Source organism: Camarhynchus parvulus, chromosome 1A (genome assembly GCF_901933205.1).
Source record: "Camarhynchus parvulus chromosome 1A, STF_HiC, whole genome shotgun sequence".
NCBI lineage: Eukaryota > Metazoa > Chordata > Aves > Passeriformes > Thraupidae > Camarhynchus > Camarhynchus parvulus.
The window spans coordinates 58,052,871-58,069,884 of NC_044586.1; the positions used below are offsets into that span (position 1 = coordinate 58,052,871).

The following is a 17,014-nucleotide window of genomic DNA, read 5'->3' on the forward strand; positions in this document are numbered from 1 at the left end:
CTGCACGTGCATTTCACCAGGCAGTGACCAAAAGTACTTTTATACTAGTTCCATTTTCCAAGTGTTTAGGAATACCACTGCTAAACCTGCTATGTAAACAATTGCATACCAGGCCACCTTCTTTATTTGTGTGGCAGTAGTGCATGGAATCCATGGAACCCAGGATCCAAACTTGTATGTTCTTCAGAATTGCACAAACTGTTCAAAACAGCATCCCACCCATCCCCTGCTCATTAAATATATGTGATTAATGGCACAATTGCTCATCATGCACTTAGCTTCTCATAAATGCCATTTTGTTCAACCAAAAGTTGATGAAAGCATTACATTTTTCAGTGCAGTGGATATGAACATGCTGTATTTATTCCCAAACAGCAGCGACAATTTTCTGCACTCTCTATGTTCTCAGTGATGCTGCTATGAAAGTTACATCGCCCTTTACTGAGGAACCAGTCTGTAAAAACCTATGGAAAAAGATCATGCAGTTCTGCTTTAAATATGATGCAAAGCAGGAGTATGAGTGCTCACATTTATATCTGCATGCAGAGGAGAGCAGACTCCCTTTCTGTTACACTGAATGCAGTCAGCATTTCCTCCTGGTAAAGGTGGGGCTGGCAGCATATGGCAGGCTGGGTCTCTGCTGCTGGCCAGGTCATTTGCATACAAAATGTCACAGTTCAGCCTGTTTAGTTAGAGATGACTGCATGTAAAGGAGGGGAGAGAAGTGAATATCAAGACCTGTCCAAAGGTCTGGATAAAACCACAGATTTGAAAGGTTCATTTTCTTGGTACCTGGGGAGTCAAGAAAGAAAAAGAGAGAAAGAGGAAAATGAGTTATTATGCCTGTTGAAAGGCAGGCTAAAAGGAAGCAGTTCTAGGAGTGCCTGATTTCCTCAGGGTAATATCAGCTGCAAATAGCAACATGAAAGAACTGCAAATATTTAATTTTTATGGCTGTACATTTTGGTGTAATATAGAAGGATAAATGTTACCAGGCATTGATAGTGTGCAGTATTACACTGGGAGAGGGGGAGGTTCTGATCTCCTGGTTGCCTTTGCTCACAACAGTGCCAACCTTCTTTATCTGGCACATGCTGAGAGCCACCCAGAGTTGGCTGTTGCACTGCTGCATGTTCATGTGTCTTGTGATTACACAGGGACCTTTATTCTGTTTAACTGTTCACATCCAATATTTTCCTTAGGTTAAAGAACATCCTGGAATCAAAATATTTCAAGCTAATACATCTCTTTATTTTGCTAATAGTGAGTCATATAGAAGGGCACTGATAAAAAAGGTGAGTAAAGTAAATTCTTTAATGTCTGTGTCCTAAAAATTCAAACTGGCTTCTGAAACTTGCTTGTCTTTCAGCTCCTTTAGTGTAGCCCTTAGCACAGTGTTTCTCAGCCTGCAGCCCCTGGTGATCTGTAAAATATGAGAAGGTTATCCTCCAGCCAGCTACAAATTATCTTAGGAAGCAACAACCTTGGTGGGAGGGAATAAACAGAGTGTTGCCTCATACTGACTGCTCGTGAATGGAAAGTGGCGGGTGCAGAACTGGTCAAATACAAACTGGTCAAACCTTTTTTTTCAACAGGAAAATAGTTGCTGAGCTGAAAACAAAATGGGAATAAAAGTTCCCTTGTTGGCTAACTAACTTTACTGGAGTGTAAGACGTGGAATACTGTGGGCATTTAGTGCCTCCCATGGGCAGCAGATGAGCTGCAGGCAGGGCGTGCCTCGCTGCCTGTGTCACCCGTGCTGTCACTGCATGGCAGTGGCAACAGCAGAGCCCGTGACCCGGTGACAACTGTGCCTGTACTAACTTCTGAAACATTTTTCTGTAGCTCCCATGGCGAGTCTTATACAAACCAGGTGGGTGGTACTTGCCCTCACAAAGCAAGAGATATTGGTGATTATTGCCCAAATGCACTTCTCTCCCCTTTGCTCTCCGCACTCCAATCAGCATTTGGTGGAAACACGACACTCTCTGATTTCAAGAAAAGAATGAGATGCATCTTTCCTTCATCTTGTTAACACAGTGCTTGCCAAGATGATTCCTTCTTTACACCGTTCTCACCCCCACCAAGGGAAGCTGGAAAATGCAGGCTTCTTGTTTAAATTTATGGCAGTGATTAATTCAGTGCAAATTGATATTCCAGTGCCATCCTAACAAGCTGAATCTCCTCTGATCATACTTTCTTCTCCTGACAGACTGGAGTGGACCCTGGTGCCTTATTAAAAGCAAGGAAAAAAGCCCAGAAGCGCCATGCCAGGGAGATAAAGGCAGCAAATGAACAGAGAAAAAAAGCTGTGCTGAAGCTGGTGAGCTCTTCTGTAAATATTTACCTCTGCTTTATCAGCTTGCAGGCTGCTCTCAGGTGTTACTGCTCTTGTGTTTCATACAAGGTGTGCTGCTTAGGGAGGAAGTGCTGTGCATGGGGACAGGTGGCTGAAGGAACAGTGTAAGGATCAGAGGCTCACTGCTGTATTGGATAATTATGTTGGACCTTGATTGCATTCAGCTAGCACAGAGTAGCACAGAAACGCTCCACACTGTCATGCTGTCTCACCAACCGTGGTGTTGGCAGAAATCAAAGGGACTCTGCCCCTCCACACACACTTGGAATAATAATGTAGGAATAATATATAATAAAATTAATTCTAATTAGTAGCCCCTGTAGCAAGAAGGTGCCATCCCCTCTGCTAATCCTGGCATGGCCCAGATACACTAAGAAGGGTTATTTGGGACATGCTTGTACTTTTATGCATATATAAATTCACCACCATGGTGGGAGACAGTGTGTGATTTTACCATGGGAAACCTAAAAAAGGCCTAACTTGAGAGTCCAATTGCTGTTCTTTATTTTGAATATATAGGTCTTGATGGGATAAGGCAGGGAAATGGAGTAAAAATGTGTCAGTAAAGATGAACAGGTGTCAGTGTTTGAAGAAAAAGGGTAATTCAGTCCTGAGATAACAGCTTTTAAGCTGCTTGTGTGTGACTGTTAAAAGGCTGGGCATAAGAGAACAAACCTTGATATACACGAGATATGGAAGTGTGTGTGCATGTCAAGCCAGTTTCTGTAATGACCAGCAGCTTGTCAACTTTTAAAGGCTTAAAGAACACCAGTGAGGGGAGCAAAGGGATTTACATTGAAAAAGCATTGATTGCCTTTAAGCTTTATTCATCTTCTCTCCCAGACAAACGACGTAGAAGCAGGTGTAAAACATGAGATAGCAAGTGATGACTTACCTGTGAATGGAAAATTTGCAGATTCTAGTGTACATGACATGTCTCCTGATGAGCATGAACATTTTGTGGAGCCCAAATCAGATATTCACTCTTTAATCCTGGATTTCACCCCGGTGAACTTTGTGGATTCAGTTGGAGCAAAAGCACTAAAATCAGTAAGTAGGGGTTTTTTTTCCCAGAAAAACCCACAGAAAACTTTTCAGATACCTAATAAGGAGCCTGTCAGCATGAGACATAACTGCCTGCTCAAATACAATCCAATATCTCACCTAATCACTGGTTTAATTTTGTAAGTTTTAGCTGAATACTGGGGAATGTGTACTCTGCAACTTTCACAGTATTTGGCTTCCAGAACTGTGTATGATGTGTATGATGATGTATTATCTGCATTTAACTTCAGCTTAACTCTGTTGTAGATTATAAAAGAACACAACGACGTTGATATATATGTCTGCATTGCTGGCTGTAGTGGTGAGTTGATTTTTTTGGTTTTGTGAGCTTTATGGGAGAGATTGTGTTTTAACTCCTTCCCTTTGCTCCCCAATTTCCTGCTGTCAGTAGTGCCTCAGTAGTATCAGCACTTCACATAGAATTGGATTTGAGGAAAAGCAAGAGCCTTAACTTTAGTGAAAGTAGAGCACTGATGAAATGATCAGTGCCCTTTGTGAGGAGGGGATCCTGCTCCCATTTCTTCCTGCTGGCGAGTTGTGAATGCCACACTGAACTTAGTATCTTGAAATTGTAGTGGTAATGTAATGAGGAGAAAAGCCTGAAATGTTCCAATATCCAATACTTGGGATTGTAACATCTTCTGCCAAGAATAGGCCTCTGTCTGTGTCTGCATAGGCATGGACTGCTTGGAGTAGAAGTAGCATGTGATGCACTTGACTATTTCAATTTTTTTAGTAACAAAAAGTAAGAGAACAAGTTCTCATCTTCTTCCTGATATGCCATTGTCTTCCATCTTTGTACTTAAGTGTATGTGCTGATGCCATGTTTGGGTTTTGTTTTGTAGGCCCTGTTATGAATGAGCTGACAAGATTGAATTTTTTTGATAAAAGTGTAACAAGAGAGTTGCTGTTTCACAGTGTTCATGATGCTGTCCTTGCCTGCCAAATGAAAGATGGGTCTGCTGCACAGGCTGGCTCCGACCTTTGAAGAGTGGCACTGAGTGGAATGGGAGCCAGGTTTATGCTGATGGAGACCCTTTCTGGATATTTAATTTGCACAGTTTGAAGAGAGACTGAGGCTGTTTGCACCTATGGGTATGGGGTGGTGTTTATTTTTTGTAGGAAGAGTAGGAAAGGAAATGGAAGCCTTCATGCTCTTGAATTTTTTCCTTTGATCAGGGTATAGCCTTTCAATAATAAACAAGCACAAAATTATGCAAGAAAAGAAAATTCAGTGTATTTTGCTGCAGTCAGCATCTGGTGGACAAGGTGACATTCCTATTCCTGTTGAGAAAATGGGCACTTTAACTCACTACACGTGGGATCTTGCAGGAGGTAACTGTTCTGCAAGTGCAATACACTGTACCAGTGTCTCTAAATAACTTTCTTAGATGACTTTTAAAGCCTGATGTCAACATCTGCATATAACAGATTGGTACAATTTATAACACTCTGCCAGCTGGATTAATGAATTCACACTGGTGGCATTTAGCTGCTGCTGTTTTTAAACCTGAATGGTAGAGTTTTTTTTTTTTAATACCTAACCTGTCTCAGCTATACCCAAATTCTTCATTTCTGCTCTAAGTGAACTTGAAGTCAGAAGCTCATTGTTTAATTATTCCATTATCAGTACGGTACTTGCACTGCCAAAACTTGGTTAGGCTTTCTAGAAAAGAACACAATTGATTTTAATCTAAACTTAATTTATCTTCAAAGTTTAAAGACAAAATTGGTTTAAGACAGGAATGAAGCCTATTTAAGTTAAGAACTGATGCCCTATATGCAGTCTCTTAAGCTGGAATGAAAATTTAGGCAAGGTCTAAGGTCTCAATGGTCAAAAAAAAAAAGTATTTTTCTGTTGCCCATCTTCCTCCCAGTGGCGCTGCTTCTGCCACAGCTTTTAAGTGCTTTGAGAAATAGAGTTCAGTAGAACTCAAAAATGGCACATGTTCTGGTTTTTAAAAGAAACAGTAGCATGGGATTTTTTTTTCTGTGGTCAGCCTGGCCACTGCACTACTGTCTTACTTCAGGTGTGAGGTGAAAACCATGGAAATCATGCAAAAGAAATCTTCAACGCCCCTGTTTCCCTCACAGCAGTCACTGTGAGGCACAGCAGAGGCAGGAACCTGAAAGTGTTTCTCTGTAGGTTATTTTGACAGCACAGGGCAAGTGGGGCATCAGTGACATTTCGCTCAGCACCCTCAAATCACAGGTCCAGTGCATAAGGAATTCAGACACCCTCCTCACCTCTGGTCACAGAATGTAATATTCTTCTTTTTTTCAGGCTCTTACACTTAGGGCTTACTTCAGGTGAACATTTAGGGCTTGCTTCAGGTAAACTGTTTCAGGGACCAGGGAAGTTGGGGAAGATCCTTTATTTCCTCAGACTCCCCTGCCCATAAGGATGGGAAGCTTTCTGCATCAGAAATTGCTGCTTAGCTGGAGTTCCAAGGATGAAGTGCATGCATGTGAAGACATTGTGTGTGCTTTTTAAACAACTTTTGGTACATTTTATAATGTTAACTAGGTCAACAAGCCTTTGTATCTACATACAGTTTATTTTTCTACTTTCAGCTTGTTGCAGCTTCAGTTTTTAACTCTCTGGTCTCTTCAGTTCACATTGAAATCCTGTCAAGTTCCCAAATAAAGTGTTGTCACTTGTCAAATTTTTCCCCTTTGTCTTGGTGAGACTCGGTCTGGGGGACAGGCTGAGAGCCCCAGATACAAGTGTCTGATGCCAGGAGAGGTTTCCACCTCCAGGCAGTGTCCCCTGCTGTTTTGGTTCCTGCTCCTCACGCCTGCCACCCCCATGAAGCCCTATCCATTTCAGGCCTCACAGGGATACACAACGAAAGCTGGATCTCCCACTGTGGCAGAAACAGATGCACTTCCCAGGGAGCTGCTGAAATGCTGGACTGAAAACCTTGCCCAAGGAAGTCCCACATCCCAGACCATGCAGAACAAGTGCTCCTGCAGCAACCCCCCAGCAGTGCTGGTAACTCATCCCATAGAACAAAATTTTCAGCAGCTTTTGCTCATCTCTTCCTGTGTTTTGCTGCCACCAGCTGAAGCACTGCCTCCCCCTGGCAGCCTGAGCCAGCCCCTAAAAAGGGAACCCACTTCCTCTTCCCTGCACTGATTAACAGACCACTATCCAAAAGTGAAATCCTATCTTAGGCTTGTCAGTGCCAGAATAAACAACCCCAAGTCCTTTAACCTTGTGACAGGGCTCCAGTTTGTCTGCAGGGACAGGGGAGTGCCTCCCCCCTGCTGCTGAAGCCCCACCACAGCAGATGGCACTGGATGGCCTAAATCTGGCTGGCACCTTGTAAAAATCAGGGTCATGTTCCTTTCCCCTCCTTTTTTTGCAAGAGCACTGATGATAATTCAGGATACCTGGTAAGATCCAAACTCTTTCTCCATATTTCACTTACTCTTCTCAAGTAAAAGCTACACTTGATTTCAAATGCTGCTCCTGGTAAACAGAGATGCTGTCAGTGCTGCTTTCTGAAAATGAGAAACATTCTCTCCCACCAATAAACTTGCATCCCTCCCTAAAATGTTCTTCCTGAAATGACACACAAGTATTGAGATTGCCCAGGTTTCCAAATCAAGATACTGACACCAGCCAGAACCCTAACCCAGTCCATGGCTGCATACTCTCCCTATTGCACACACTTCCTATTAAAAAAAAGTAGAAGTGGCTTCATAATTTAAGCTTGATAAATTGATGGGGTCTCATTTTGATACAACTGACAATAAAACTTCTCCCACTTCCAAGACAAAGCAGTTCCCAAAAGCATTTTTTCCTCTCAGGTATTTCTTTAAGCTCTTCCCCTGAAACCACTTTAATGCAATACTGGAATGAAAAGGAAAATGGAAGGCTGTTGTTTTTTGATGAGCACACCCAGCTCTACAGGAACTTATCAGATGGACAAGGATTAACCTTTCAAGGCTGCCTGTGTGGCCAACAACTCCCAGCCACTGCTCAGCTATGGAGCCTGTCTCGGTCATCCTGTGTGCAGCAGCAGCATCTCAGACCAGTCACACAATGTATCAAAGTGCTCACTACCAGACTGAGGTCAAACTTCACAGCAGGAGCTTGGAAAAGGAATTTTCCATCCCATAGCACTGAGAAATTACACCTTCCCCCTCCTTGACCCATTTACTATTTTGTAAGACACAACAAAGAATCTCAGCAAAAGAGACAGAAAAACCACTGAAGATAAAAAAAACAAGCTGTGATGGTACCAGAGCATTCCCAAGAGGGGGAAAAAATGGCCCTTCATGTTTTCCCTTTGCTGGGCAATGACTCAGACCACCACAAGTGCCTTCCTATGGCAGCTCCTGTTTTCTTGGGACACACAAGCACTTCTCAGCACACCCAGAAACACTGGAGTCACTCAGGGATCTTCCAGCACCTCTATGGCTCAGATTCAAGCTTTGGGGTGTAAATGGTGACCAGCCATCTAAACCTGGGATGTCTGACATTGCCCAGGTATCTGATTTAAAATTATCTGTGGCTTAGGCCATGCTGCAGTAACCTCACTAAGATCTTTTCCCAACAGCAGCAACAGTACACTGGAGTAGAATACTCACAATGAACACACCCCTACTGTTTGGAACACTCCATTTATTTCTAGCTTCCAAGAACAAAACACAAATCACTACACTTGGATTTTTGTTCCACAGAAAGTTTTGGGGGAACAGGAAGAGCCTTCCCAGGTTTTAGTTGTAGGTCATGTAGCGGGGGGTAGCGCTGAACTTGGCGTAGGATTTGATGACTTTGTTCACCGCCTCCAGGAAATCCTTCTCGGTGGCGATCTTCCGGCGCGTTCGGATAGCGAACATTCCCGCCTCCGTGCACACACTGCGGATCTCAGCACCTGGCACAGACAGACAGGGATAAACAGCTCAGCACTGACTGCCTGGGGTCATGGGGCACACAGGGAACTGTCTAAGTAAAGGAATAAATACATGCAGCTTACCTGTGCTGTTAGGACACAGCCGAGCCAGCAGCTCAAACCTGATGTCCCTCTCCACACTCATGGAACGAGCGTGGATCTTGAAGATGTGAGTTCGCCCCTGAGGGAAAGGGAGGACAACAGAGGTGTTCATGGCATGAAAGAGGTGATGAGTCCAGCCTGCAGCTGTCTGCCTGCACAGCACAGGCAAATGGAAAACACATCTTGTATTTGCTGCCCAACTATGGTTTCCCATGTCTGGACGGGAATGTCTAAGTGTTCATGACACTAAAGTAAGAAAATAACACTAAAAAGGGCTTTCATCATAGAAGTACCTCAAGAAATCTCCCTCAAAAGAGCCAAACAAAACACATTCCAGCTTCTGAACTAAATTGTGGATCTGGTTAAAGGATTTTTTCTCTGTTGAGGCAGGAACATACAGCGATTACAGCTGCCTACAATGACTTCTCAGCCAGGATGGAATCTGTGCAGTGTGAAAAAACTTTTGGCACACCTTTAATCCCCCACACTTCCGTGTAGTTTCACATTTGCTGATTCTCATAAGCTTCCAGACAATGATGCCCTAACTTAAGAAACACTCTGCTATCAGAACACACTTGGCAGTGAAATAAAGAATTCTCACCTCAAGATCAGGCAGGCTGAACTCTATCTTCCTGTCCAGCCTGCCAGGCCTCATCAGTGCTGGGTCCAGAGTGTCAGGTCTGTTTGTGGCCATGAGCACTTTGATGTTGCCCCGGGGGTCAAAGCCATCCAGCTGGTTGATGAGCTCCAGCATGGTGCGCTGCACCTCGTTGTCACCGCCGGCGCCATCATCGAAGCGAGCACCTGCACAGGAGACACACGAGTTTCACAGGGGGACAGGCAGCCTCAGGCCATGGACACAGAGTGTCACAGTGGCTGCAACACTGTAGGACACATGGGAAAATTAAAGTGCATACAATTAACTCAATTGTGATGAGTTAAAAAGGTCCTGAGTACAAAAGGGCCTCTATCTCACTACCTAACAACAGGCCAAGATGCTGGAATTTACCCACGTGGTTTTGTTTGTTTTGCCCTTCCCTCAACCAAAATCATCCTTCTCCCCTATCTATGTAAGAACTGTTCTACTTTCAAAGGACTTCTCTTTTAAGAAAAAATAATAATGTTCAGGAAGTAACAAAGACATTGAGTGTAGTGCAGAAGCTGAATGGGGTTTAAGTTAACAGTACTTTTCTGCAAACAAAATACAGAGGTTCTTCACTAAAGTTCAAATAATCTGGATGTTCCAAATGTGCAAATTTGGCTTCCATCTGGGCTAAATAAACCACTTCCTGACAGCTTCCTGGACACAAGGTGTGCTGGGAGTAGTTTTGCTAACTCAGTATTTACAAGCACTTTTCTTGAAATGCAGCAATCCAGATACAGAACTAAAGAAAACCTGCAGGAGATTACAACTGTAGCTACTACAAACATACCTCCAATGGCATCAATCTCATCAAAGAATATAAGGCAAGCTTTCTTAGTTCTGGCCATTTCAAAGAGTTCACGAACCATTCGAGCTCCCTGAAAGCAAAAAAATCAAGATCTTGTTAGAGATTTTAGGCACATTAAAGGAAAACTATCAAAACCAAACTTTTCATGCTTCCAAATACTTCTACGTTTCCAATGTGAAAACCTTTTATTTGTTCATACATATAATGGGAAAGGTATAAAGCTTAAAGCAATTTGTAAAGGAGATAAAAATTACTGCTCTTAAACTGAGAAGTACAGATCAAGTAATTTACCTCAGGGCCAACTGAAAAACAAGTGGCAGAGTTGGGAGCAGAATCCAAATTCCAGAATCTTCCTGAACTTTGCAGAATGAACTCTATACTGCAAAATCCCTCTCATAAGTGACAGCAAAGCTGAGGTCATGTCACCACTGCCTGACCTGCAGTGATTTGTCTGATAGCTCCTGCCCCCTGCAGCTGCAGCTTCCAAGTACATCCATCCCTCACCCCCAGTGTGGTGTCTGGTACCCACAAGGGAGATCTGCAAACCCCTCCACACTCCATCAAAGACTTGCTCTTACCTCTCCCACATATTTCTGCACCAGCTCAGATCCAATCACTCTGATGAAGCAGGCATCAGTCCTGTTAGCCACAGCACGAGCACAGAGGGTTTTGCCTGTGCCAGGTGGCCCAAACAAAAGCACTCCTTTGGGAGGCTCAATTCCAAGGTTCACAAATCTCTCAGGCTGTAACAAAGGGAGCCAGAAGGCAAGGTTATGTACAAATTAAAGATTATGTGCATCAAAGCATATATGCAAATCAAGGAAATCATTAATGAAGAGCAATGTAAACAAGGCTGGGCTGGATTCACATGGTAAAAATCTGACTTCCTTTTATTAAACTGTTTACACTCAGTAACATTGTCTTTTCTTGCTTTTTCAGATGCTCACAGATGGCCAGAATACTTCCAAAATAATAGAAGCTTCAATCTGGAGGTTACTTACGTGAAGCAGAGGGGTTTCCACCACCTCTCTCAGCTTTTCAATCTGCTCTTTACAGCCACCAACATCACTGTAAGTGACATCAGGCTTTTCTTCTACCTGCACAACAAAGAGGTGAATGAGCAGTTACCAGCCTGATGCAGCAAATCTCCACAGGCTTTCAACAGCCCACAACAAAATCTAGCAAAAGGAATCACAATTACAAGATAAAGCCACGTCAAAGTAAGTAAAGGCAACTCTCACTTGCATCATGGTGACTGTGGGATCAATCTTTGGAGGCAAAGGGATGTGGATTTGGTACTTGTTTCTGTCCACCCTGGTGAGGAAGCATAAAGACTATTATTGTAACACTGGTTAAGTAAAGTGTTATGTAGAAACAACTCTGTAAACGAGAAGCTGAATTCTTGAACTGTTCTTTTCTCTGGCATCAAGACAGCCCAGCCCTGAAAGTTAATAGTCAGGTAGGCCAGATACTGGAATTCTTTCTGTAGAAAATTTTAAGGTTTCCAAAACTATTAATTCCAAAGTATTTTGAAAATTAAATTTCAAAATATCCCACAGAGCAAACTGGCAAAATACTGACTCTTAAAGTAACAGGTTTTACGTCCTCAGTGAACATTTCCTGGCTGCTTTGAATGTAACCTCAGAGTACCAAAGGAGGAGCCTACACAGGCTCCCTGAAAGCTGGGGCCTGAACTGAAAGGTCTCTGTCCAATGACACGTGGGTTTGGTCAATTTTTGCCAAAATAACATCAAAACAAGATTCCAACAGAGCATGCAGGTGAGTTATTGTCATCCAAGAGAAAGACAGTAGTGGTGTAATTTCAACCACTGCAAAAATTGGAAAGGAAGGCTTGCTGACCTGTCAAACTACAACATGAGATAATTCAGAGAAAGCTTCAGTCTGCAGGAAGACTCACAAGAACAGAAAAACTTTGCATACCCAACTCTCATGCCTTCTTCTATGTCAGTAGGTGCCACCTGGTCACTGAGATCCACCACGAACTTGGCAAATTGCTTGACATTGATAATGTACTTGGGATCCTCGGAGTCTGCATTGATGATCTTTGTGCACCTATCACACAAACACAACTGCACCTCCAGGCACACAAACTGTTTGCCAAGCTTAAGAATCAAGAGAGTCACATTCTCCAAATACACCAGAATACCTGCTGTACTTGTGATTACACCATTACAGCATCAACAGCTGCAGAAATAAGTATGAAATACATCACACATAATCACAGTTCCTTTATGATTCAGTGGTAAAAAGCACTTTCAATATGCACAACAGGGACTTCATTTTTTTAAAGAAGTCCAAACATAAGCTATAAATCAGATTTTTAACACTATGGAGCTCTACTGGAAGGGTAAGAGTGCTCCCACCTTGCGACTTGCAATGGTTGCTCACTTTGGAGAGTTTGTTTATCTGCAGCCAGATCCCAAAGGGCAGGAGGAGCCAGGCCAGTGTCAGATTCCTTGATTCCTGCATGCAGCACAAACAAGCTGAGGAGGAAACAGCTAACTGGGATGTCAGCCATCCTTCCCACACCAAAACCTCAGAGATAACCCTGCAGGAAGCTTTTTGAGAGACCTCCAAAACAACACACACACACATCTTTGATGGATTTCCTAAAGAACAAGTTTCCTAAGGAAAGAGCCTACGTGACCATGCCAGATGAACATTCAAATCCCAGTCTGGCCACCCTCCCAGCCAATTTTGCAGAGTGGGGATGATTACAGCAGGACAGAGCACTGATAGTGGATATCTACATTTCACTAAAGGAGTGAAACTCTTGAGTGTTTTCACTGAGCTCCAGTGCAAAGTATCAGAAACTAAGGGATTCACACAGATGAAAAACCCCACAAATCTTCCAAAACATGCATGTAACAAGTACCATCTCCATTATAGATTTAAAAGAATCAAGATTATTTTACAAGAGAAATTATGGTCTTCCTGGCAAAACTCAGAGCCACTGCAGGATTAACAATAGAGCAAAAATCATACATCAGTGAAAGAAAAATTAGGAAACAAATTAATTGTTACTGTTATCACTACTTCATTATCTGGTGTCAGAAAGGGGCATTTGTGTCATGCCACCACTATATATAAAAACCACAGTTTTGATTAAAAATGTGTTAAAGTACAAAATTACAAAATCAGAAGTACAGATTAGCACTGTCCAGTTGAAAAAAAATCACCTAACAACCAAAAACCTCATGCTGCCAAATAAAGAGTTCTTTGGAGAAAAATAACAACTAAAAAACGATGCAGAAGTTGTTGGAAATCAACTTCTTACAACACTTGTTTTGGTACCTGTGGCTCCTCTACGGAAAGATTTCTACAACACAAACATACCAGTGAGCTCATTGATTTTCTTAAGCAGTTGTTGAATATCATCTTCTACTTGCTTGATCTGCCTTGAGTACGTGCTCTGGCCCTGGAAAAGGAATAGCACGGAGATTTTGTAGGTCAAATTATCTCATGTTTAGGAAAAAGTGACAAGAGGTGCTGCCCATCAAGATGTTCAACAGACTGTCTTGGTGTAACAGCCAACCATTGATGACAGCCAAAAAAGACAGAATTAACCTCCAGTAACAATATTTCTGTTTGCAAAAGTGAACTGCAGCTACACACAACTGACCAACTGGGAAGGTGGAAATTTTCCATGTTTGTAAACTTTAATAATTTGTTTTTCTTTTAAACCCATTCAGCCTTACTTTTTCAAACTATTTTTTCCTATAGTTTAAAAAAGACTTAGTAAAATCATATATACAGAGAATTCAGAACACACTTTCTGAAAACCATCTGTACAAGTGCTTTAACTGCCTTATCCAACCTTTCCATCATTCACAGAGGACAGCAGAAGGATCAAAGGGCAAATCAGAATTCTTGCTTGTGATAAAATGCTTTTTTTGATCCAGATCTGCCTATCACAGGCAGATTCAGACCTGGATTTGCTATACAAAATCTCCTTTGTAGACCACTGGCAACAAAAAAAGAAGCTGCAGTGGGTACCTGCTGTATTTCAGAGCTTTGTAAAGGAGTATTGGTGTCAACAAAAATCAGATTTCTGCCAAACGTACCCAAGCTGCAAGTTTAATCTTTCAAGAGCTCTTTTGCAGACCAAGTGTACTTCCCAGTGGAAAGGGTAGATGGGCATTTTAAGCCTTATTGTCTGTGAAAAGTGCCTCCCAACATTATGTTCTTTTAACATGATGGCTAAAAGCAAGTCAATTTGGTGACAGGAGGGGAATCTTAAAATTATTTTTTGTATAAATCAAGAAAACTGGCCAGTGAAAAAGCCCTAGTAAAGCCCTGGCTGTCAGAGCCCTATGGCAATCAGCAATGAGATACAAAACAAAAATAGAGAAACAAACCCTTAATTACTTCCAAGTTAACAAACCCAGGATTATTTTTAGTGTTTATGCTGCATGGCATTGGAAGGTGAAAAGGGAGAGAAGATTTTTGCAGGAGAGAAAAGCACTAGGAGAAGCAGAGTTACTCTCTACCCCTCCCCTCCTGCACTGTATTCCCCCCAGGAGCTGCTCTGTGTCTTTAACACTCCCACAGCTGAGTGCTACTTACATATGTTTTCAGCAAGGCAATATCTCCTTCATCAAGAGCTGAAACAAGACAAGAGAGACTTAGCTTCCAGTTCTGAAAACAAAGCCATCAGTATTAATTCTGCTTCTAAAAGATCAAAACATGTATTTTGGAGAGATTCTTTTGAGTTTCCACTTTTCACTGAAGCAAAGTGGAACAAAAAAGCACCAGATATACAAGAAAAATGAAACAGGGTCTCCAGCTACTCTCTTCAGTCCAACCACCTGCACCACTCAGAGCTCACAGCAAGCAAGCCACTTCAACTCTGCTTCACTCAGAGGAGTTCCCAGCCTGTGACTGCTCAAAAAAGGGACTGAAGAGATCACAACTTCGTCTTTTTAACTTTTTGTTTCTAGATGTTCAAGAAAGCATCAGTGAAAAACAGTCACCACTCCCCACTAGCGATGTCTCTGCATAGAGACGGCCTCAGTGACCCCTCCATTAACTAAGAAAAATACACCTCTGCTAGTGTCCCTCTGCCACACCACTCTCACATCACTTGCCATTTAACAGACTTTCAACACCCCCTCTCCCTTCCCATCCCTGTTTCCTCTCCTGTCTAATTCCACTCTTTTTGAGACAAATGGAGCCCAAACCACACAGAATTGGTGGACATGGCACTTGGTGCTATAGTCTAGTTGAGGTTTTAGGGCATAGTTTGGACTTCATTATCTTAGAGGTCTCTTTCAACCTCATGATTCTGTGGTGATCTGGGAGCAGCACGTTATACAGCACTCTGAAGACCTTCTATGTTGATCTGTACTTCTCTCCTGACTATTTATACCACCCCATTGATTGTTTTTTATAGCTGCTGAACACTCTGTTGCTATAATTTAGAAATTTTTCTTGAATGGGAATAGTTCAAAGTCCATCACTAATTACATTTTGCACTGCTTGTGCTTCCAGATGCTTTATTAAATATTTACTAACACGAAATAAAAAGCCACAGTAAGTTAAAACATGAGGGGCAACCGGCAACTTTCACACCGTGCCGGTATCCTCGGAAACCTCGGCTGCCTTCCCTCTCCTGCTTCCCGGAATTCCGAATGACAGCGGCAGCACAGGGCAGCTCTGGGGCGCTCCCCCCCCGGCAAGAGAAAGAAACTTTCACGGAATCATCAAGGTTGGGAGAGACTTTCATGATCATCAAGTCCAACCATCAACCCAGCCCTGCCCCTGTAACCCCGACCCCACATCACCCAGCGACAGATCCAGACGTTCGTGAGCTCCTGCAGGAACGATGACTCCACCTCCCTGGGCAAACTATCACGGTGTCTGACCACCCGAACTGCGAATTTTTTTTGTCTAATATCTAATGTGAGTCTCCCCTTCTCACCTTTAGGCCATTTCCTCGATTTCTTTTACTGCGGGCACGGCAGAATATACCAGCCCTCACCTCACCACAGCCTCTTCCAGGGAGGCGTAACATTACTATATCACTTTTTGTTGGGCATTTAAAGTCTAGAAATACGTATGAAACCACAAAAAGCATTTTTCCTCTCACGATGAGAAAATTCGACATTTTAGGAATCTTTTGGAAAAGAACAAGACTTAGAAGGTGGAGGGTCCATTCCTCCCCTGAGGATCTCTGCGGCTTCCCCGGGCAGCCCCAGGCGGTGCCCGCTCCGCACCCCCGGCCGGGGCAGCCCCGAGAGCCGGGCGGGCCCCGCTCCCCCTCAGCACAGCCCAGCTCAGCCCTCACAGCCCGGTCCCCGTGAGGCACGGCCCAGCTCAGCCCTCACAGCCCGGTCCCCGTGAGGCCCGGCCCAGCTCAGCCCTCACAGCCCGGTCCCCGTGAGGCCCGGCCCAGCTCAGCCCTCACAGCCGGCTCTCCGTGAGGCACGGCCCAGCTCAGCCCTCACAGCCCGGTTCCCGTGAGGCACGGCCCAGCTCAGCCCTCACAGCCCGGTTCCCGTGAGGCCCGGCCCAGCTCAGCCCTCACAGCCCGGTCCCCGTGAGGCCCGGCCCAGCTCAGCCCTCACAGCCCGGTTCCCGTGAGGCACGGCCGGCCCCGCTTCCCTCCCCGCCAGCGGCGGCACCGCTCGGGCCCGGGCTCGAGGCCGGCACGGAGGACACTCCCGGGGCGGCGGCCGCAGCAACAAAGCGCACATCGGAGACATTTTTAATCCTTTTTAGTCCCTTTCCCCCCGCCGCTCCTGGCACCGACATGGCCGCGGGCGGCGCCGCCCCACTCCCGCCCCGGGCGCTGCTCGGAGACTGTCCTCGCCGTCCGTGAGCCCTCACCACGGATGGGTTTGTCCTCTTTCTCCTCCTCCTTGGTTTTCCTCTGGTCGGCTCCCAGGTAATCCGGCATCGCGCCCGCCCGCCTTACGCAGCACCGCGCCGCTTCCGCCCGGAACACAAACCAGGGTGCACCGCGGCCCGCGCACAGGCAACTCCTTCCCCCCGTCGCTGCGGCCGCCGCCGGGAGTTCCGCGCGGCGCCGCCGGTTCACCCCGCAGCCCAAGGCAGCGCCGCCGGTGCCGCCCCGCGGGGGCCGATTCGGCCTCGGGGGCGCTGCGGGGCGG

At 44.5% G+C, this 17,014-nt stretch overlaps 2 protein-coding genes across 3 annotated transcripts in view; one reads left to right on the forward strand and one right to left on the reverse strand.

Annotated features, from left to right (window-relative positions):
- SLC26A5 (solute carrier family 26 member 5) overlaps window positions 1-6,069 on the forward strand; it is a 33,675-nt gene extending 27,606 nt beyond the window's left edge. For both annotated transcript variants that reach the window (XM_030960818.1, XM_030960819.1), the window contains 5 exons: window positions 1,203-1,295; window positions 2,213-2,323; window positions 3,203-3,409; window positions 3,671-3,725; window positions 4,270-6,069. In XM_030960818.1, coding sequence (XP_030816678.1) covers window positions 1,203-1,295; window positions 2,213-2,323; window positions 3,203-3,409; window positions 3,671-3,725; window positions 4,270-4,412 — 609 coding nt within the window. In that variant the 3' untranslated portion in view covers window positions 4,413-6,069. The remainder of the gene's footprint in view (window positions 1-1,202; window positions 1,296-2,212; window positions 2,324-3,202; window positions 3,410-3,670; window positions 3,726-4,269) is intronic.
- A 1,971-nt stretch (window positions 6,070-8,040) lies between these two features.
- Window positions 8,041-16,875, reverse strand: PSMC2 (proteasome 26S subunit, ATPase 2). The gene is made up of 12 exons (XM_030960428.1): window positions 16,731-16,875; window positions 14,469-14,506; window positions 13,239-13,320; window positions 12,266-12,365; window positions 11,823-11,954; window positions 11,123-11,195; window positions 10,883-10,978; window positions 10,460-10,624; window positions 9,864-9,951; window positions 9,032-9,234; window positions 8,413-8,509; window positions 8,041-8,310 (listed from the first exon to the last, which is right to left on the reverse strand). The coding sequence occupies exons 1-12, from the start codon at window positions 16,798-16,800 to the stop codon at window positions 8,153-8,155; spliced, it is 1,302 nt and encodes a 433-aa protein (XP_030816288.1). The 5' UTR covers window positions 16,801-16,875; the 3' UTR covers window positions 8,041-8,152.
- Window positions 16,876-17,014: the final 139 nt, after the last annotated feature.

Bases quoted from the DNA above. Each gene is read 5' to 3' on its own strand.
- PSMC2 (XM_030960428.1), bottom strand. From the start codon at position 16,800: ATGCCGGATTACCTGGGAGCCGACCAGAGGAAAACCAAGGAGGAGGAG. The intron at 11,955-12,265 runs GTGGGAGCACTC...TTTGTGTGATAG, and splicing joins CAACCATTGCAAGTCGCAAG to GTGCACAAAGATCATCAATG. The intron at 8,510-9,031 runs GTGAGAATTCTT...CCTTTCCCTCAG, and splicing joins TCAGCCTGCCTGATCTTGAG to GGGCGAACTCACATCTTCAA.